This window comes from Asparagus officinalis, chromosome 4 (assembly GCF_001876935.1).
Source record: "Asparagus officinalis chromosome 4, Aspof.V1, whole genome shotgun sequence".
NCBI lineage: Eukaryota > Viridiplantae > Streptophyta > Magnoliopsida > Asparagales > Asparagaceae > Asparagus > Asparagus officinalis.
Window position 1 is genome coordinate 135909376 of NC_033797.1, and position 23611 is coordinate 135932986.

Below are 23611 nucleotides of genomic sequence, written 5' to 3' on the forward strand. Positions count from 1 at the left end.
TCATCGTTTGTGGAACATGTGCCATTTTCTGTTAGGGTTATATAGCAAGTTGTCCCTTATGATTGTAGTAAACATTTTGAGACATGCATGTTTTAACATTTGTAGGTTGTTATTTTTGACAAAAATCATTGGATTCTTTTTGATATAATACCGCCATGTTATCCCTAATTTCATTTTGATGCCCAAATCTTTATGATTGAACTTAGATCCCAAAATCTTTTTAAGTTATATTGAAAAGGGGTCTAAAACTGGATTAACCAACCTATTTCGGACTTGAAAGCAATGGAATTAGTTAGGCCTATATGAGTTTGGATTGAAAATAGTTCGACTCATATTTCATTTGTGAAACTGATCGAGTTTACTATGACCTTTGGTTCATTTATTGAATGGGTTGTGGGCAACATTTATAACCTGACGGATATATGTAACATGAATATATAAACTTCCTCCCCAAAAAATATTACCCCTTTTTAAAATTCCAAGCTCCATTTCATTTCCTCTCAAAAGATGCCTTCGCAACTTAAGCTTGCTGCTTCCTGTCCCAGATCCCAGGGCCCGGATAGTATCACTATATGCCACTGAAGACAATCACCTTGGTCTACTCAGTCTCCTTATTGCAGTTATAGTCTCCTAGAGGACAACCACCACTAGGGGCTGCAACCTTGCTGGCTTCTCTCTTCCTCATCTGAAAATACTTCAAAATGTTCAATAGCGGATATGTTATTATCTCCTTGGCTGCTCTCATCATCTCTTGGTCTCTGGTTAGTCTCTGCACTCCACCAGACATCCTCCCTTTTGTCTCTTAGACTCATGAATTCACGTCATCATTCGAGAGCAAAGCCTTGAAACTTATTAGTGCAACTTAGCCCACTTCTCATTATGATTCTCCATCTTCCTGAATCTTCAAATGTGCAATAGTAAATAAAGTCACGAGTTGATATCTGAGTTTGCAGAAGCTTTGACTAAAGTTTGGTAATTAGGAATCTATGATGCCAACAGATTTGAACAGAATTAAAACAAAATCATCAGTGATGTTGAAGCCGAAATAGTTGCCGAAGCCGCCAGGGGGAAGCGCAGACATTTTTTTGCGGTACAAATCCCCCATGGGGACCCCATTGTATAGAGAGAAGGGGACAGATTCTCTAGGATAAAATAGTAGGCTCTGATACCATGTTGAAGAATAAAAGTGGGTAAATCAGAGATTCAACTATAGAGCCCCCTTATAGTTTTTTATTATAGTGCTTGTGAATAAAATATGTGTTACATATCTTTAGGAATATGCTAAACATATTTTCAGCATATTCCTTTATTCCTTAATCATATCGTTAATCTCTCTTAATCAGACATCCTAATATACCTTTCCTAATATATTAATATATTCCTTAACAGGTACTATTCACGTGAAGAGTATTTTTGGTTTTGGCTGTTTGTTGCTTTTTATGGCTAAAACCTACCCAGAATTTCTCTTATTTGGTGGTCCAACATATTGTTCTGGCCCTATTAGAGGTTTCTGAACCACTATTAGAGGTTTCTGAACCATGATTCTAATATTCATTGAGGGTCTCTTATTTCTGGCTGGTTGTCTACTTAGCTCGCTGTCTAGAGATCACAAAAGCGGTGATTTGCCAGTGGTTCTGTCTGATTTATTCTTATTCTTGTTTATGCTCGATAATTCTGACTGTGACTACAATTTACTGGTTGTTACTTTGTGAGATCTATATCTTTTCTATGGCTTTCAATTGGAGCAAACAAACACACGATTTCTTCAACTAGTTCGGGCAAAGATAACGTTTAGAAAGCTCTCTCAACTAGTTGTTATGTTCCCATGTATAACAAGCTCGGCATATACAATATATATGGTCAAGTAGAGCGGAAGTGTTACAAAATATACTAGTATATTAGGAAAGGATGTACTAAGATATGTGATTGAGAGATGTTAGGAACATAATTTAGAGAATAGAGGAACATGCTGAGAATATGTTTAGCATATTCTTAAAGATATCTAGCATATGATTTATTCTCAAAGACCATAGTAATAGACTGTAATGGGGCTCTATAATTGAGTCTTCCCAATTATGTTAAGAGAACAAATGATCTTGGAGTGTGTTTCTTATGTTCTTCAGTTTTTTTGGGAAAGTGGTGCCCAGATATTCTGAGATGTCCTTCGCCTACCTTGCAGGTAACCGTGAGATGAGCCTTTCCCATAAGCAAGTTAAAGTTGGTTTAGTAAATAGAAGATTGCCCACTGAATCAACTAGCATTCGTAGGTTTATGAGGGAGCCAAATATACGAAATGAAGCTATGCTCATCTTATTGATTAAAATATCATACTCTTCCATTCACTAATTCTATGAATGGTTTGGAGAAATCAGTATAGATGCTTATATCTCAAAAAGAAATGTCACAATTAGCTTTCCTTGAATAAAAAAATAGGCATGATTTTTTGCAAGGATTTTAGTAAAGACATCCAATCAAGTATGAAAAGGTTTGACGACATGCCATTGCCTTTCTGACATGCCATTGCCTTTCTGAAAGCCTAAACGTGGTTTGATGCTTTATGTTGTCGTCTTGGGATACTACGGTGTAAGACAAATGTGGTGCAGAAGTAATGCACTAACATACAGTTTGTAACCTTTCTGATTAAGTTCTCATCAGCTAGCTAAATTTATCTTGTTTATTGATGATTTGTAACCTGATCAACTCACACTCATCACTGACTTGTTAAATCCTCTGGCTTAGTTGTAGAGGAAATTAAGTAATTACCAGTAAAAAGAGCCTTTAAAAAAATCCATAATTACCTTATGCATTAACAACTTATGAAAAATCTTGAATATTTAATGTTCTTTATTGAGCATTTAAATGGTACAGGTCAAATCTCGAACTTATGCAGGTATGTCTGCGGCTAATATGTTTGTTTTATCCTCAACTATTTGACGACTACAAGGAAATGAAAAATCTCTGCTTTAACTCGCAATTAAGTTTAATTACTCTGCAAGACGCTTAGAAGGTACCAATTGAGTACCATTAATGTTCTTTTACCTCAGGGCCGTGGACAAAGTATTAGTCAGTTTGATCGCTCTGGCTTTAAACCTTGATGAACAGTTCTTCGAGAAACTTGGAGCAATGAATAATCCAATGGCATTTATTCGCCTATTGCATTATCCAGGTATGTGCATTTCATCTTGACATAATTAGTGTAGTAACAGTAAAAAATGATTTTCTACTTAGCACACAGTTCTTAGGTGGTATATGCATTTATCAAACAGCTATGAATATTCTCCTGTGAAGTTCTGCGTATTACTTCATATCCAGAATAGAAATAGCTTCTTTTGTTACTTATTCTCTTTCATTTTTGATATACCTGCTATCTTTTATTATTAGGATAACATTCTTACGTTACATACATACGTACGTATGTACGTATGTATGTATACCAATCGTGACTAGGATTGTTTTAGCCTTGGTACGATAGAGCTAGCTCGTGGGGAATACTGTGTAGACGGAGAAGAGGATATAGATACTGTTTATAGCTATATCTTCTTCTTTGTTCACTTGTATATCAAAAAGAAAAACAGTAAAACAGTAAAGACGGAAGCAAAAGAATATGCAACGGTAGCTGAAACAAAATGAAGAACTTCAAAGCAAACTAAATAGTAGTATTAACAAGAGACACACTTATGTACTTGACGGAAAGCAAACTTAAAAACTTACAAACTAGGAGTTGGGTGATTAACTGCTTAGCACCGAACTAGTAGTACTAGTACACACTTATCTTACAAACACTCAAAACAAAACTTAAAAGCAAACCTCACCCAAACTCAAACTTATACTTCAAACTTAAAAACTAAAAGAGAAAACAAGAAGAATTCTAAAGAGGATCTCACTTCACTCTCCAAAAAGCCTCCCCTTTCTTCATGAGCTTCTACCTCTTTTATAGAGTTTTTAAAATACTATTCCAAGATGCTTGTCATGACTTGTGGGATCCACTTGAGCAAATTTGTCAAACCTACAAGAAATTAGGTTGTAGAGTAGCCTTTTTGACAAAATATCTTCATGCTTAAGTATCCAAAGAGTGAGAATCCAATATAACATATTGTATGCGGTTATATCAGCTGTCATTGCATCTGTAGATTGCTGCTTTTGTTTAGCTGTGAAAATTGTATAAGAGTTAAAAATACTTTTGAACTATGAAAATATATTGGCAAAAGTTGATTCGACTTGATTTTTAAGTCGTTAAAATTAATCATATGTAAAGTTTTACCATAAGTTAATGGTAGTTCACATATTTTCCCATGTATGTGTTATTTCTTCTGCCAAGTCACTGTCAATTGATATATCATTCGAAGAGTGGGGGGTTCCTCTTCTTGACGGAGTTCATTCTCTTGGTAGTGTTTTACTGCTATGAAAACATCATAATCTTTATTTGTTTCTGGGCCAATTTGTGGATTAGTCGTCCATTGTTCGATGATTGCTTTGGCTGCTTTTGTCTGAGAAATTTCTCAAATCTTAATGTTAGTGCAGATAATTCAAAGTCCATCTTTTATATAATACGATTAATCTTCAATTAGATACTCAAGCTTTTTATGGAACCAGATGGTGTTCTGAAAGTGATCCAACCTTAAATCATAGCATTCTTCACGAAATTGATTATGAGTATAGAGCTTGGTGTTTGTAGAAATTTCTAAAATTTGTAAATTTGGAAAATATTCAGAACCGCTTCTTTCATGTAACGTAGACATGATATTGAATTGAAGATGCTCCAGACTTGTTGGAGATAGGAAGATGACAATCTTGACAATGGCTGACAAACCTTTAAACCGCATTGGATTGTAGAAAAATGGGGGCACTCTTGTAATTCTTATCTCACAAACATTTCTTGCTTCTATGTGAGGTATATAAAGAGGAATTTCATAAAAATTTACTGCAAATTTGGGAGAGTTACATGTTGTAAGCAGTGTAAATTCTTTGTGATCGTTTAGAAGGAAAACGATATTATCCTCTTCAACTTTTGCCTTAATAACATTTTGAATGTCTTGAGGTAGAATATTTAGTTTGGACCATAATTGCTCTATGTTTAGACGCTCTCTATAGATATTTTGTTGAATATATTCTGGTATTCTAAGAATTTGAAACATCTCATTAGATGTTAAAGCAACCTTATTAGAATAAGGATAAAGATAATTAATCTCATATGAAAGATCTATAATTCTCTTTTATAACTGATTATTTTGTTTAATATATTTCTCATCCTTTTCTTTTAGAAGATGGACTAGATGAGTCATATATACTCTGATTTGCTTTTTCTCTTGAGCACAGATACTGTTCCACAGATCGTTAACAATCATATAATCAGGACATTATAACCCTAGGTCATAAAAATATTTTATCCTTTTTAAGGAATATGCTTGGGTTTGTAAGCAAATAAAATTGCATTTATCTTTAATAGAGAAATTCAAAAGTTCGTCTGCAAGAACATTACCAAAAATAGTAAAAAAACGGACAAAAACACTGATATCTCTCAAATCGGAGGGAATTTGACAAAACGGACAGCGGCAAACCAAACTTTGATGGGTTTGGTCGGCACCATCTCGTTGAGATAGTCGATTTTCACATATAATTCGTCTAATTTTGACTTACGGTTTGAAAAATTATGACCCGTTTTTCACAGCAAGTTATGTTCCTCGACGCCTGAACTTCGCCTGCAAGATTAGGGTTCGCCTGAATCAAGCCAAGTCAAGTTTGGCTAAATGCTGGACTTCGCAGGCGAAACGAAGTTCGCCTGAACATTGGGCTTCGCCTAAAAAGAACTGAGCTTGCCTGAATGCCCAGTTCGCTAGCTCGCGAGTTATCTAAGCTCGCCCGCACGAGTTAAGCTTGCTTGAATGCTTAGCTCGCCTGCGTAAGCCAAGCTCGCCTGTAGGAGGTTCGCCCGCACGATCCAAGCTCACCAACATGGTTTAAGCTCGCCTGAACGCTTAAGGAGGGGGTTCGCCTGTCAACCTCGCCTGTTTGCCAACTTCCATGCAACCTCGCCAGGCTCGCCAACCTCGCCTGAAAGCTCTCCAGGCTCGCCAACTTAGCCTGCAAGCTCGTCTACTAGCTCGCCTAGCTCGCCTGAGCGGTTAAAAATCACTTGAATTGTGGAGGTGGTTACGTCCACTTCCCACGATCTAAGGGGTTGGTTACAACCAACTTTCCCTATAAATAGCCATATTCGGCTACAGAGAAGAGGACCTTGGCTTTTTGAGATCTAGATCTTCGGACTCTTGGCTCTTGACTATTGGCAATCAGACTTCTTGGAGATAGAAGAACCGAACATTGCATTTTCTTTGCATTCGGCCTTAATTCTAAAGCTCGTGTGATCGAACTCTTCTACCAAACTTCTACTACGCGCTGAAGTTTGATTCACAATCTCATTCAAATCGTCAAAGGGAAGCAAACTCGACACGAGCATCAAACGAGACATCCTATCGCTACTAAGAACCCACGTTAAACAAGGAGAGATTAAATTCATTCTCTTCGCTTTTGTGTAAAGTCGATTTCGATTTGCAATAAATAATTCAATTAATACAAATACTTGAGATCCATTTTACATCCTACAGAAGATGACGACTACAGTGGGAGGAACCATTCTTTCAGACGAAATGATGGTGGCGCAATTTGACGAGATCGTTGCAGGGATGACTGTTGAGTCCCTTATCGTAGAGTTTGATCAAGCGAAGTACGAAGAATACTTATCTTCGGCTTCTTCTGGCGGTAAGGCATCACGCAAGTGCCGTAAGGTTGTGCATGTGGCTCAGCCCTAACCAACTAAGGCTACTACGCTTGAAAGCTCTACCTGAGCAATCAATGGGGGTTCTAATTCCCCGAAGCCAATTAAGGCCGATCAAAAGGCCAAGAATGCAAGCCAAGGAGTTGCTCGAGGGGTTGTCACGCAACCCACTCAAGCTCCTATTCCCGAGGAGACGATAATTCGTCTCGGTGCAGATCACCCCTTCGCCGTTGACATGAACGCTCCTCTCTTAAAAATGGCCAAGCAACGACGACGATAAGCTCTCGCTCGCCACGAAGCACGTGCCCTCATCTCCTATGATGGCCTGAATTACTATTCAAGCCTAAAAAGAGCCAACAATGAACGCAAAGTTCTCAGTTCTGACGAACTACACCAAGTTCCCAGAACTAGTGAACTCAGTGGTTCAGGCGAACTTCACTTTACTGACGAAGTTCTCAAACCTGACGAACTGTCCAAATCTGACGAACCCAACAATTCAGACGGACTTCGTTTTCAAGTTCCCAATACTGGCGAACTTCGCAAATCTAGCGAAGTAAGCACATCAGGCGGACTTCGTATTACAGGCGAATGTCATTATGCAGGCGAACCTCACCAGGCTTGCCTGACTACGCAACCTTGCATGCAAGCGAGCTGTCGCCAGAAAAGCGAAGCAATAGTTCGCCGGACAGGCGAACCTCGCTTGAATGAATGAGTGGCTGAACCTCGCCAGACTAGGCAGCCTCGCCTGTCAAGACGAGCTTGCCAGAAATCAACACTCGGTGATTTTTCCAAGTGGTCTTCCAATTGTTCTTGTGAGCCTTCTTCGCATAAATGCTCAACTCATCCTTCTGACGCTGGAGGTTGTTATCATTAACCTATAGGGGATCTTAGCGAGCGTTTGACTCGCAATCGTACTATTCATGAGGCAACTCGTCAGTGCCATTGCGAGAGGCTTATTACAGCAGTGCTCGCTGACTGTCGGTGTACCGGAACGCCGAAACCATCGGTGTTTGAGAGACTCTCAGCAACCACCAGAGACAAGACCTCGCCGAAGACGCAATCGTCAGAGGAGACAAGCTTCTGACGACTTGGATCTCCCAGCTGTGACCGTCAATGTGATAGGAAAATCCAAGACAAAGAATTCAGATCCTTCAGATCCTGAATTCTCACCAGGACTGAAAAGCCTTTCATTAAGTCTGATGGTGTCTACCAGCATACCCGGACTAAAAAAAGGGTTGTCATACCGCTTGACTGCAGGCAGTTAGCCTCCATTTTTGATGATGAGGATGACGATTGCTCGGTAGTAGCAACGTCTCAGACCTCAAGCTCAATTCAAGGCGAGCATGCCAAGGTGCACATGGCTGAAATCTCTGATGATATAGGCAGAAAACTGGAAGAGCACTAAGCTGCAATTACCATGCAGCAAGGCACAATCAACGCCATGAAGGAGATTCTAGAAAAGCTTCTCGACAAGAAGAAGAAAAAGAGGACATCGTGGGCCCCCCAAAGTTCTCAACCAACAGCAAAGAGCGAGAACCTACTCCATAAACAACAGAAGGAGAAGGGAATCCAGAGTCGCCCTCTGATTCGTCATCTGAATCTTCAGAAGGGACATCGTATTCTGGTAACAATCCGTAAGATAAGAGGCTCGACGAGTTTCAAAGCCAACTCGATGCCTTGAAATTATAGAAAAATGTGAATGAACTGGGGGTTGTTAGGTCATATCCGGTCAAATGGGACTCTGTTCCCTATCCTCCGAAGTTTAAGCCACTCGACCTCCTGCAGTTCGATGACAAAAGTTCTTTAACCCAGCACATCTACTACTTTCAGGCGCAAACTAGACACATAGTGGGGAATGACCCCGTTATCACTCGATTGTTCATAAGCACGCTCAAAGAAGTTGCTTTTGAATGGTTCCACAAGCTGAAACCAGGCTCCATTAAATTTTAGCCTGACATGGAAAGACTCTTCATGGTCAGATTTTTTGACGATGACACAAAAGTATCTATGATTACACTGTTAGCTAAAAAACAAAAGAAGACAGAGTCTGCCAGCAACTTTGTCAAGAGATTTAGAATTCAGTCGCTGCATTGCTATGATCAGATCTCTGAAAATACATTGATCGAGATGTGCCGCAGCAATCTCTCGATCTATATTTTATCCAAGATTGGAGCAGTAGAGACCCGAACTTGGAAAGAGCTTGTTCGCCAATGTGAACAGATAGAAAACATACTCAATCGAATAGATGCCGAGGAACCATGTGAATCTCAAAGAGGGGGTAACCAGAGCGACCACACCTCTCAGAAAGAATCAAAGGGGAAGGATATTTTGGCGGTAGCGGCCACTTCCTCCCCCAAATCTTCTTCGAAGTAGAAGAACAAATCTTCGGATAGCCACTTCCAGCAGAAGTACGACTTTAATGATGAGCAAGTCGTCCCACACCTCAAGTCCTTGATAAAGGCGAAGAAGATTAAGCTCCTAGAGTCAATGCGACCTGAGGAGATGTCGAGAACGGATGATCCCAACTATTGTGTGTACCACATGATGATTCATCATCCCACCTCTAAATGTTACATCCTGAACGCTTAAGGGGGGTTCGTCTGTCAACCTTGCATGTTCGCCAACTTCGCCGCCAGGCTCGCCAACATCGCTTGCAAGCTCACCAGGCTCGCCAACCTCGTCAGTGCTAGGTCGCCAATCTCGCCAATCTCGCCTGCAAGCTCGCCTAGCTCGCCTGAGCGGTTAAAAACCACTTACTTGAATTGTGAAGGTGGTTACGCCCACTTCCCACGATCTAAGGGGTTGGTTACAACCAACTTTCTCTATAAATAGCCATATTCGGTTACAGAGAAGAGGAACTTGGCTTTTTGAGATCTGGATCTTCGGACTTTTGGATCTTGACTCTTGGCAATCAAACTTCTTGGAGATAGAAGAACCGAACCTTGCATTTCCTTTGCATTCGACCTTAATTCTAAAGCTCGGGTGATCGAACTCTTCTACCAAACTTCTACTACGCGCTGAAATTTGATTCACAATCTCATTCAAATTGTCAAAGGGAAGCAAACTCGACACGAGTATCAAGGGAGACATCCTATCGCTACCAAAACCCACGTTAAATAAGGAGGGATTAGATTCATTCTCTTTGCTTCTGTGTAAAGTCGATTTCGATTTGTAACAAACAATTCAATTAATACAAATCCTTGAGATCCATTTTACATCCTACAGCGTTGAGCAATGAGATTTTCCTTTAGCTTGCGAGATTAAAGCTTGATAAGTCATCTTTTTTTCTGCAAAATATTCAAACATGTGTATTTGAGTAGCGAAAAAATATTTCTAGTTGTTTCCAGTGTTCTTCAATATTGCTTAAAAAGAGTTATTATTGTGAGTAGTAATATGAGAAATTCTCGACATTTATGAAGATAATGTTCTAAGAACTTTAGGTATTCATGCTGAAAGTAAGTGTACCCTGGCGGCCTTTGTCTCTAAGTATAGAAAGAGAAAGGTAGGATGAGAATAGTTTGCCATTGATTTTTTCTAAAACTTGCATTTGCCAAAAACCCATTTCTTATAAAATTTTGAGAATATCTTTCCATGTATAAAATTATCAATTTGATATTCTGGTACTTGATAATTTACCCAAACCAGATTATTTGATCTCTTATAATCAATAATTTGACTTGAAATTCCATGTTCAAAATAATTGCTAGAGTGTAAACAACATGTATCATGGGTGGTTTTATTAGATTATCTTTGATTAGTTCTTCAATTTCTTCCTCACAAAAGGTCAGAAGAGTTTCATTCATTTGGACCGGTATTGTTTTCGTCGAAAGTTACCTTCATCATTGATTTCATTAAAACTTCAAACGTTACAAATGAATTCAAACAACAAAGAAATAAAAATTACAACTTTCTTAAAAATAAACACAAGATCCGTTCGTCGTCTCTTGCTTGCGTGGGTCTTTAGCCTGTGACGGGGATGTTGATATCCGTGGACTACCTGGCAATGAGATCTGATCCAGAGCTTCGTCGATCCGCGAGGAGATCTAGAAACTTGAAGCGCCTATCTCGATAAAAGCGAGATATTTGCTCTTCTTAATATTACCACAACGGGATAATACTAAGGATCGGGTACGGGTGATGTAGATCTGACGAAGAACTCTCTCGCGTTGAAGTGCTCGATCACTCTTCACTCCGGCAGGGTTTCGCCAATTCTCTAAAAATCCAGATCTGAAAAAATGAGGCCTAAGACTTGTATTTATAGGCTTGAGGGGATAACAGAGCGGTTAAAAACGCTTAAAAGCCCAAATCTGCCTTGGAGACACCCCAGGGTGTCTCCACTTGTTCGGAGACACCCTAGGGTGTCTCCCATTGATCCGAGACACCCTAGGGTGTCTCGGTTTGGGCCGAGACACCCTAGGGTGTCTCGGCCTTGGCCGAGACACCGAAGGGTGTCTCGTTGGTTCGAGACACTTCTTTTGGTGTTTTTGACGGTTTCCGCCGTAATTCCTTCGTCCGAACTCGGATTTGAGTGATTCGAAGGGCGTTGGAAAGCCGACGAGGTGTTCTATAAGCTCTGATGGTTGGATCATCTGTAGAATGAATGAGACACGAAGAGCATTGTTCCTTTTGTAAACATTGCGGGGCTCCCGATTAGCCTGTACCTTCGTTAGTTCACGTAGTTCGTCGATTTACTTCAAGCGTTCATCGACATCAATCGAACTCCTGTGAACCGGATAGTGACGTTCATCGTCATTCCTTAACACTGAGCTGTTCGTAGAGACCTATAGGCAATTTTTGATGCCTACAGATACTCCCTCCAAAGCGTTCCAGACTCGTTTTTTTTTATAGAAGAGGCTGGAATACTTTGGATGTGATTGGTCCAGCCTTTAGTCGGCGTAAAGGACCTGTAGTTAGCTTCAACTCTTGGCTCCTTCGATTTTTGGTCTATTCAATGCTTTGACGAATAGCCGAAGTCCTTCCGGCGCTACGTTTATCACCTGGCCGTCGTCGGAGTCTCGAGTCTACCACCAGTGAGTTGAGTTTTGCTCGTGTTATTGAGTTGACTTTGAACTGACTATCTCTGTCACATTGTGCTGACTTAGGGTTTCAGATCACCGTATGTTGACTTTTTGTCGCAACGCGTTGAGTGGCGTTGACCTAGGGTTACGCGTTGACCGGTGTTGACCTTAGGGTTTCGAACGTCGAACTTTGACTTTTTGGTCGCAATGCGTTGACTGGCGTTGATCTGGGGTTACGCGTTGACCAGCGTTGACCCTAGGGTTTCGAATGTCGAACGTTGACTTTTTTGTCACAACACGTTGACTGGCATTGACCTAGGGTTACGCGTTGACCGGCGTTGACCCTAGGGTTTAAATTGTCATACGTTGACACAGTTTATACTCGTACGTTTACTGGAGTATACACAGTTTAAGCTCTTAAGGTATTGGAGCACGGCGGTCCCAAGTGTCGGGGTTGCAGGATCAACTGTTAAAGCTGATTCATCTACATTTGTAGATCTTATTTTAATATTGTTGGATAATCGAGTCACGAGACCAACTAACAGAGCTGATGCATCAATGACTCGCACTTATAGAATTTTTGGCAAATTCCCAGCCATCAACGGGTTTGATGAGCCTTTACCGACTACCGTTTGAGTCGGGCTAGCATGCGGATTGTCTAAATCCGTTCCGCATGTAACGTTGTGCTAAGAGAGTGAATTCTCTTAGACTTGACGCTACGACTTCGAATACGTAGACTTCGCCATTGTCACGGGAATAGGCTACCCCGCAACGTGTGTTAGATGCTGACTTATTCCTACTTAGGCTTCGGGATAAAATACCCCAGAATCGAACTCTGGTGTCTTCTTTTACGGAAAAAGACTAAACCGGCGATGCGTGTTAGGCGTCGACATATCCTTTCTTAGGATTCAGGATGAAATTCCCCGTGCGTGTAAGGCATGGATTTTGGTGTTATTAATAATAACCTGTCACAATGTTGAATATGTGGGCGAGTGTTTTTTTTAACGGTTAAGAACTAACCAGCTACGCGGGTTAGGCGCAGACTTATCCTTAGATTTCAGGATAGAATACCCCAGAATCGAACTCTGGTGTCTTTTTCCACGGAGAGACTAAACCGGCGACGTGTGTTAGGCGTCGGCATATCCTTTCCTAGGATTCAGGATGACATTCCCCAGCGTGTAAGGCATGGATTTTGGTGTTATTAATAACAACCTGTCACAATGTTGAATATGTGGACGAGTGTTCTTTTTAACGGTTAAGAACTAACCGACAGCGCGGGTTAGGCGCAGACTTATCCCTGCTTAGGTTTCAGGATAGGATACCCCAGAATCGAACTCCGATGTCTTTTTCTACGGAGAAAGACTAAACCGACAGCGCATGCTAGGCGCAGACTTATCCCTGCTTAGGATTCGGGATAAAATTCCTCGTGCGTATGACGCACGGACTTTAAAAGTTTAAAAAGTGGTGTCTTCTCTTGGGGCAAAGACGAACCCGATACGGGAGAGGAAGAATTTTATATCCTATCTTCCAAAGCTGAAGAGGAAGAATTTTATATTTTATCTCCAGTTGGAAAGGAGACTCGAGGTGGGATCTCCACCCCAGAATCTGAAAAGGTGAAACTAAGAGTGAGATCTCCACTCCGAGTATCGAAAAGATTCGGATAACCCTAACTGTCGGAAGGTTTGATTACCGAACTAAAGATGAATTTCTCATTTGTCGAGAGTGAATTGTGATTTTGGTCCTAACTGTAGGAAGGTTTGACCAAGTAGGAGTTTGAGATGACCCTAACTGTAGGAAGGTTTGATCACTCTATTTGAAAGTGGACCTCTCGTTCATTGGAGGAATCGAGAGGGGATTTTGGTTTTGGTCCTAACTGTAGGAAGGTTTGACCAAGTAGGGGTTTGAGATGACCCTAACTGTAGGAAGGTTTGATCACTCGATGAAGGGTTTTGACGTTAAGTAATCAGGACTTCACACGTCAAGCTTTGGAAATTGCCATAGATTGGCGGATAGAAAATTTAGTGGACCCACCATCAATTGACTTGATCAGTGAGGTATTTTTGTGAGGAAAGATTAATTTGTCAAAAGGATCGAATCTCGTCTCAACAAGATAACTCATGAGAATTAGTGAATTTGATAACAATAATGGAAAACATTCCAACCTTTAGAGTTTAAATGTGGATGTTTTACTTATCACTTTTATAGTGATTGGGTTATCCCTAAGAATATCACCCGTGGTATTCTTTCGGGAACTTCCCGATACATGAATAATCCACCCCCAGCTTCCCTTGTGGCACCGGGTACGACATTGTACTCAGTTATATGACCGGGTTATCCTTAAGAATATTACATATAAAAATTCTCCAAGAACTTCTCGTGAAAGAAATGAAACAGTTTAGACTCATATACATGTTGGAGTATCAGGGAGCAGTTTAACCTCTTATACCGGTCGGAGGATTGAGAAGCAGTTTATACTCTTATACTTATCGGAGTGTTAAGAAGCAGTTTATACTCTTATACTTGTCGGAGTCTTAAGAAGCAGTTTATACTCTTATACTTGTCGGAGTCTTAAGAAGCAGTTTATACTCTTATACTTGTCGGAGTCTTAAGAAGCAGTTTATACTCTTATACTTGTCGGAGTCTTAAGAAGCAGTTTATACTCTTATACTTGTCGGAGTCTTAAGAAGCAGTTTATACTCTTATACTTGTCGGAGTCTTGCCGTTCTCAATTGGCTTACCCTAGCGTTATAACGCCGGCTTCAATCAGGATTTGGATGCTGTTCTTTAAAGTAAAGCACGCCTTGGTGGGATGAAGGATCCTCCTGTGATATGCGCAGTACTTCGGATCCGCAGTATTGTCAGCTTCCTCCTGATTGACGATAGGTGGTAGCTTGATCTTGTTGTTTTCAAGGAGGGATTCGAAGATGGCTGGAACGTCTTCATCCTTGAAGGAATACTCTTTTTGGAGTTTCGGTTCCGAAGTCTTTTGCTGCCTTCGGGATTGCTGTTGTGACCTTGATTGTTGAGGCGCCTTTTGTTGCCGCTGTTGCGGTTGCGCTTGCACCTCGAATGTTTGATTCGCGTCCACAGCATTCGCATGTGCTTTTCCCTTACCTTTAGGGACAAAGTTCTGTTGCGGAGCATTATTTGCTATTTGACCCCTTTCCGCCTTCTTCCTTTTAAGGAATCGCTCGGCTCATTCTCCTCGCACCTTCAAGTCCTTCCAGTGCCAACAAATGACCGCACCATTAAGTGTTCATTCCCGGAGATTATTCCTAAGTGGGACTTAAAATATATTAAGTGTTGGGTAGGGGAACCCTTTCCATCAAACGGCGTAAAGTTGATTAAATTGAACTTTGCCGGATATGGAATTGATTCCCACTCACTTGGATATGGACACGGTATAACTGACCTATAGAATTGATTCCCATTCCCTTGGGTATGGACATGGTATGCCGGACCTCTTCACTTCTTGAGCATTCATCAACGCGTTGATTTTGCTCTCCAAGTCCTTCATTTTCTTGTCTTCACTCGTATCTGTCTTCGAGTGGCTTTTGGGAGAGGTAACGTGGTCCTCCTTCGCATTATCATCCAAGGGACCGCCTCCGTTATTGTTGTTGACAGGAGGAATAGTTATGTTGACATTATCTTCTTCCCGTTCATTCTCCTCTTGATTCGGATTATTGCGACGACTGGGTTCTCCTTGGTGAGTTGTCAGAGCCGCGATTTGCTGGTCATGCATCTCTCTGGCCTCTTCAAGCATCTTGCTTACATGTTCGGCGCTGATCATAAGTGATTCGTAAGGCTGTCCCGCACTAGACGCCGTGTCATCGGATGCTATAGCCGAGTAGGAATCTGAACCAGCATCTGACACCTCCTCTTCCAAAGGAAGTCCCTTTTGCATCCTTTGGTAATTCTTTCGCCTATTGATCCCTGACCGCAATCGAGTCATGCGCTGGGATACTTCGGCAAGCTGATCTGAGTTAGAGTGTCGTGTCGATTTGCCTCTGCCGGTCATATTAGCAGACACTTCTAGGAATTCGTTCTCTTGGCGGACAGGCTTCTTCCTACGGAAACGCCTTGGCTTGGTCTCGGACGTTCTGGTGGAAATTCTCTCGAACACCGAAACTCTCCTTGGGGCTTTAGTACAACAGTATTCTGACAGTACCGCCTTGATTATGTTGGCACACGGACAGTGAGATTCCGTGTCTCGAGCATCTCTCTTTCGAGACTTACCCGCACCCCCAGCTCTATAGTACAACTCATCAGTTTGATAACTGGAGCAACCCATAGAGTGTTGGCATGACTTCCCAGGTATAACACCATCATCATCAGACGAATGTGTTTCCCTCTGGGGATATGACGCTTTATTAGCGTTTTCAAAAGTCGCTCGTTCAAGTCTACGCTTTTGCGAGCGTGAAAACTTAACGGGCTCTTGAACTTCGACACGCAATCCAATGCGGTCGGTAACAGGGGCTTTCCCTCTGTTATCTTTTTTGGGGGGATTAACATGACCCCCGATCTGGTTTGTTGTTTGGGGACCTTTCAACGGTCCCAATCGCTCCTTGACAGGTGCTTTACCTCGATTCTCCGGTAAGGGACCGAGACGACCTTTCAAAGGAACCCTGGATCTAGAAGGACCCACGTTCTTACCTGACCCCGCCGGAGGTGCGGGGGCAAGGGAAACGGGATCTGGATTTGATGAAGGTTGGACGGCAATTTCGTCCACTTTTGCCTTTGGCGCCGGCTTCGCCTGGCACCCACACCCGCTTGTGTTTTGACGGCTTCTTGACCGTCTCTTCTTTCTGCATCTCTTTCGCTTTCTGCAGAAGGGCTCGGGCATGCGCAAGCAATGCGCGACGTTTCTTGATTCGCTCTTCGAGGGTTGAGCGAGTCCTCTTGACACGAACCCATTCGTTCGTTTCTGTCTTGGAGGAGGAGTGGGTCGTTCGCCGTTGTTGCTCTTGGCGCTGTCTGGACTTGAGATCCTCATTGTAGCGGGTCCCGCCCATCGATTCTGCGGCCTTGGCCAACTGTCGCGCAAGGCGTTGACGCCGTCTTTGGCGCGCCCTCTTCGACAAGGTTGGAACACCTTCAGCAGTTGACTTTACGGCGGAAGGAAGATCTGGATCTGCAGCTTCGACCACGTTAGACGCCATAGGAGCGTCGCGGGGAATAGGTTCAATAGCGGCGAGGGGATCTTGGATCTTCGATCCTGAGGGCCCGCGAGCACTCTTGGAAGAGGAAGTCTTCCTACGCCTGTTTGGAGAGGCGGATCTGGAGGAGGAGGAAGAGAGGTACTCTTCAAACTTCTGTTGATCGAACTCGTATTCGATCTCTTTGTTCACCCGGATCTTGAAGGCCGGTTGCGTCACGACGGCCTCGACAGCGAGGCTGTTGGCTCCAACTGTGGTCGCCAGTTTGTTTTCGTCGAAAGTTGCCTTCATCATTGATTTTATTAAAACTTCAAACGTTACAAATGAATTCAAACAACAAAGAAATAAAAATTATAACTTTCTTAAAAATAAACACAAGATCCGTTCGTCGTCTCTTGCTTGCGTGGGTCTTTAGCATGTGACGGGGATGTTGATATCCGTGGACTACCTGGCAATCAGATCTGATCCAGAGCTTCGTCGATCCGCGAGGAGATCTAGAAACTTAAAGCACCTATCTCGATAAAAGCGAGATATTTGCTCTTCTTAGTATTACCACAACGGGATAATACTAAGGATCGGGTACGGGTGATGTAGATCTGACGAAGAAACTCTCTTGCGTTGAAGTGCTCGATCACTCTTCACTCCGGCAGGGCTTCGCCAATTCTCAAAAATTCCAGATCTGAAAAAATGAGGCCTAAGGCTTGTATTTATAGGCATGAGGGGTTGCGAAGCGGTTAAAACCACTTAAAGGGCCCAAATCCGCGCTGAGACACCCTAGGGGTGTCTTGGCCTGGCCGAGACACCCTTGGGGTGTCTCGGCTAAACCGAGACAAGACACCGAAGGGTGTCTCGTTGGTCCGAGACACTCCTTTTGGTGTTTTTGACGGTTTCCGCCGTAATTTCTTCGTCCGAACTCGGATTTGAGTGATTCGAAGGGCGTTGGAAAGCCGACGAGGTGTTCTATAAGCTCTGATGGTTGGATCATCTGTAGAATGAATGAGGCACGAATGGCATTGTTCCTTTTGTAAACATCGCGGGGCTCCCGATTAGCTCGTACCTTCGTTAGTTTACGTAGTTCGTCGATTTACTTCAAGCGTTCATCGACATCAATCGAACTCCTATGAACCGGATAGTGACGTGTCGATTTACTTCAAGCGTTCATCGACATCAATCGAACTCCTATGAACCGGATAGTGACGTTCATCGTCATTCCTTAACACTGAGCTGTTCGTAGACGTTCATCGTCATTCCTTAACACTGAGCTGTTCGTAGAGACCTATAGGCAATTTTTGATGCCTACAGGTATGTCAAAGTATCTATTATCAAAAGAAATACCAGAGAACTCATTTATATAAGAAAGACGAACATTCCTTTTATTATTAAGAATTTTTTTATTGAAAGAGTCTGGATAATCTTTATTCTCATCTTTTCTATTAGAAAGAACATTTATGAATTTTTCTTTATAATGTAAGGCAGAAAATAGTCGATTAACTAATATGTCTTATGGTTCTTTATTAAACCAGAAAGAAACGTTAGGGTTACTGGCATTTATGTGGATACCATGAGCATCTACAATAAAAGGCTTAAGATTATTGATAAAAGGAGTTCTCAAAATAATGCCTTGTTAGAGATCTTTAAATAAGATAAAGGAAGTTTTAATTTTTAGACCTCCATTGTAAATATAAGCATCGGTAAGTTTATATCTTACTTTGAGAGCTTGACCATTAGCAGCGCTAACCAGATGAGATGTTTTTTCGTAGAATCTCAAAGGAACAAAATCTTCTCTAATGCAATTCACATCTGCTCCAGTATCAATTAGAGCGGTGTGTTGAATAGAGTATTCACCTATAATATTAAGCATGACATTACATCTCCATTTCATTTCAACATATTTTTCTATAAATTATAAATTCATTATCATTAGAATCTTGTTCATGTTCGAAGTTATTTTTTCTTTGAAACCTTCAAATTCGTCCATAGTTTTATTTTCTAAGTAATTTTTCAAATTTTTTATCTTTGTTTAAGATCAAGAAGTTCTATTTTTTTATTTCCTTGTTCTTTTCGAAGATCTTCAATATTCGCTTTACTTTCAATTTTCTTTTCATTTTGAATTATGTTCAAGATTTCAGAGAAAGTATAGTACTCGTTATCCTTCTTTTCATCAATAGCTTTAACTAGATTTTTTCCCTTTTTTTAATCATTTCTAGGTACTTAGTTCATTGTGTTCTTTTTTCTTTTGGATCATTGATAGCATCCATAGTATCAAGAATAAATTATCCGTGTTCGCTTAAAGTATTTAACTTGGAAGTTCCTGAAGAATTTTCAGAAGATTCAATACTATCATTATTGTAACAAGTGCAAAGATTGTTGCACTTATTGTGTGCGTCGGGAACGATTTTCATTGTAGCTTCCATTAAAACGTTTTAACAGAAACAAAGAATGGCTTTACACGTGTAAATTTCCTCTCTTTACAAAGAAACAAAATTGGTGCTTCTTAGAAACATACGCAGAAACTCCTACGTAGTAACCTCTATTTGCGTGTGATCTTTGCCTGTGTCAGGGATACGTTATCCGTGGACCACCGAGTGAACGCTCCAAGTCGGATGCGAAGAAGGTGAAAAGTTAATGTTTCAACGTGGAAATCTATTCCTCTATAATAATGAGAGGACCCAAGAATCACTATTCATACGACAGTAAATAAAACAGTAATTTACCGTAGCATTATTAAAGATATTACTGTACCATTTTAAAAATATAATAATGTGGCAGAGGTGGGATACTGTAACAGTTAAAAAATGTTACTGTAGTATTTTTAAAAATTACTATAGCATTTAAAAAATACTGTAGCAATTAAAAAACAAAATTACTGTAGCGATAAAAAAAGAAAAGCCGTGCTTCTCACGGGGGGCACACTAGTAAGAACTAAATTGAATATCTTAGCAAAGTAAGATGAACACTCTTCTCGAGAACAAGTCAAAGCTTGAACTCAAAAAAACACCAGAAAGCTTTGAGGATGCCCGGGAGTGGATTACAGCTGTCTTGCTCTCAAAGTTCACCAAAAATCAGATTCTTTCTGCTATTTGCCCTCTTGCCAATGCCTGGCCAATGCTTGGTGCTCAATGCTTCCTCTCCTGTGCACAAGTGTGCCAAGGGGTATTTGTAGCCTTTGGAAGTCGTAACTGTCGAAAAGAAGCTGAAACAACTGGTGATGGTTATCTCCTTTGGGCGAGACAATGTATACTGTCTCGGTCAAAAGAGGTGGTTCCAACCAGTTTGTAACCGTCACCCCACTACTTAAATTACGTTAAATACCATAATTTTCGTGGGTAGTGGCATATTTCACGGCTATAACCGTCCATTAACGTTAATGAATATTTCCCAATAGTTATAGAGTCACGTGATCCTCGCAAAAAGTCACAAAACCATCAGAAAATCCAAGAGGCTGTCTGGTAGTTGAGACAGTTCCCTCTGTCTCGCATATCAGAGACAGTGAACATTGTCTCGGATACACGAGACAGTGGATGCTGTCTCACCAACTATGAGACAGCTCCAAGTCCTTCTGTCGCGTTGTTTTGTATTTTTCTTTACTTCCTTTTGCTATTGGATGATCTCCTCTGACCTAGATGATGACGTTCTTTGTCTTCTCTCTGTCTTGAGTTGTGTTTAGAACCTATAGGTAATTTTTAATGCCTACAGATACCCCTTCCAAAGTTTTTAGCCTCCTCAGTATTTTATCGAGGAGTCTGAAATACTTTGGATAAGATAGACCCTGTTTTTACCAAACGTTAGACTGTATAGAAGGACCATAAGCGGCTTCAGTTTCTTGACTTTGGTATTGCGACATCGCTGACTATTTATTGAAATTAGGAACTGGAGCTGATTTGTTGATATTTAAACTTGCTCATGTCGTTGAGTTGACATTAAACTGATCATCTATATCAGGAGCTCATAGCTGAATTGCAGTTGAACTCCCAGGGGTAATTTTGGAATAGAACCATCCTGAGCTAAATCTTGGCGTAACTGCTGGTGTATAGCTAGACACTGACTTTTGCTACGGTGTAAACACAGTTTATACTTGTACGTAGCTAGAGTCTAAACAGTTTAAGCTCTTAAGGCGTTGGAGCGCGGAGAAGCAGTTTATATTCGTATACTCATCGGAGTATAGTGAGTAGTTTAACCTCATATACCATTCAGAGGATAGGGAGCAGTTTAACCTCGTATACCAGTCGGAGGTTCACAGAGAAGCAATTTATACTCATATACTCATCGGAGTAGCACGGAGAAGCAGTTATACTCGTATACTCATCGGAGTATAGTAGATGTACTGGAAATGAGTCAACGATGCAACGAAAACACACATCGAACGCATGCTGATTTGGCTCTTCGCGCGAGATAGGCTTCATTGTCTCGCGTGTGCAAGACAGTTTACACTGTCTCTCACAGCGAGACTATGCCGACTGTCTCGCACGCATGCGGGGCAGTCGGGTCTGTTTCTTTTTAAGTCCGATCTTGCGCTATTTTGGGCCACTTTATCTCGCTTAAAAACTATCTAAATGGAATTTGGTCTCCATGGGGAAAATTTTTATCTCCATGAGCTATGCTTTAAATATCAATGAAATTTGGTCTTCCTTGGATTATGCAATGGGATTGGGGCTGTATTGTAAAAAATGATGATCTACCATCTTATTTCGCTAGAAGTATTTCAGTAAAATGGTATGATCGTTGCAATACTACAAACTATCTAAATGGAAGAAAAGTTCATTACTCCCTGAGTATAGCGCAGAGTATGGATTGAAGTCAAACCCTAAGAGATCTGATATGAAGTCTATACAAGAAAACCCATATGTTAAATTTGTGCTACAATATCCAAATGCAAGTGAAGAAAAATTAAAGTCAGTGACTTATGATGAAATGCTAGTGATACTAGCACCTATGGATACTGGATCTACAACCTCATAACCTGCTGAGACCTCAGAACCAGTTAAGCCAAAGGAAGAGTCTGATCATGACGATATTATTATGGATAGTGAATATAACAATGACGACGACTGTTTTGGGCTTATATGATAGGAGACATGCCATTAACTTATGGTGAAACTTTATATATGATTAACTTTAGCGACTTAAAGATCAAGTCAATCAACTTGTACCAATATTTTTCTAGTTAAAAAAGAAATCAACTCTTATGCAAATTTTATTCACAGCTAAACAAAAGCAGCAATCTACAGATGAATTGACAGCAAATATAACCGCATACAGTATGCTACATTGGATTCCTACTGTTTGGATACTTAAGCATAAAGATATTTTTATCAAAAAAGGCTACTACAACCTAATCTCTTGTAGGTTTTGACTTTGCTCAAGTGGGTCCCACAAGTCATGACAAGCATCTTGCAATAGTATTTTGAAAACTATAAAAGGGTAGAAGCTCATGAAGTGAGGGGAGACTTTTTGGAGAGTGAAGTGAGATCCTCTTTAGGATTCCTCTTGTTTTCTCTTTTTTTGAAGTTTAACTTTGAGTGTGAGTGATGTTTGCTTTCAAGTTTTTTTGAGTGTTTGTAAGATAAGTGTACTAGTACTACTACTTCGATGATGAGCAGTTCATCATCCAGCTCCTAGTTTGTAAGTTTTTAAGTTTATTTTCCATCAATTATGTAAGTGTGCCTCTTGTTAATACTACTACTTAGTTTGCTTTGAAGTTCTTCATTTTGTTTCAGCTTCCGTCTTTACTGTTTTACTGTTTTTCTTTTTGATATACATGTGAACGGAGAAGAAGATATAGCTATAAATAGTATCTATATCATCTTCTCCGTCTACACAGTATTCCCCACGAGCTAGCTCTGTCGGGTATCTATGTATGTATGCATGCATGCATGCTGGGTTCTGCTTTTCACCCTTCATTGGAACTTGGATAGAAGAGACAAAGTGGTGTTTGATGTGATACTAGTATAATGGTCATCATTAACTTAAGCGGTTGCTTATTTGCAAACAAGTGAAAAATGAAAGTGAGAAAATGACTCACTTTTAACTTATGGCTATTTGTTTGCATGTGACTGCCAGTGACTTTGAAGGTGAAATGTAAAAAAGTTGCCACATCAGATTTAGTACAATCTTGACTTCCCCTAAAATTTGCTGAACTCATGCGAAAGTAAAAACTTGGAAATCAATTTTAGTTAAATGAATTTAAATATATTTATTGATAAATCCTATTTTCCCGCATCATCTTCACTTTTATACTTTCAATATTTTTTATTTTTTATTACTTTTTTTTTTTTGCAAACAAACATTATATTTCACTTGCATGTTAATATGAACGTGAAAGCTATTTTGAAAAATAAAGTAACGGTCACATTTTCAATTCACATTCAGTTTGCCAAAGACACTCATAATTTGTCATTTTCTCCATCAGAGACTAATAACTCCTCTGCATACTTGGAAGATTATGTCACACTACTATCAGTTTAGATCACTTGTATGACTAATTGCATATCTTGTCAATTTGACTCTGCTATGTGTATTTCACTTGCATTTTTTTTTGAAAGTCAATTTATTGAGATGCAAATCAGTCATAAATCATTTCCATCAGGTCTTCTTGTTTCTCTTTCCACATTATTTTTCCATGAGATGTTAGAAGTTGTCGTCAAATCTAGTTTACATGCGTTGGT

General features: G+C 40.5%; 1 protein-coding gene across 1 annotated transcript in view; it reads left to right on the forward strand.

Moving 5' to 3' along the window:
• The window catches only part of LOC109839472 (2-oxoglutarate-Fe(II) type oxidoreductase), a 48833-nt gene that overhangs the window by 18514 nt on the left and 6708 nt on the right, over window positions 1–23611 (forward strand). Inside the window, exon 5 of the mRNA XM_020407910.1 lies at window positions 3045–3166. Within this exon, the coding sequence (XP_020263499.1) occupies window positions 3045–3166 (122 nt within the window). The remainder of the gene's footprint in view (window positions 1–3044; window positions 3167–23611) is intronic.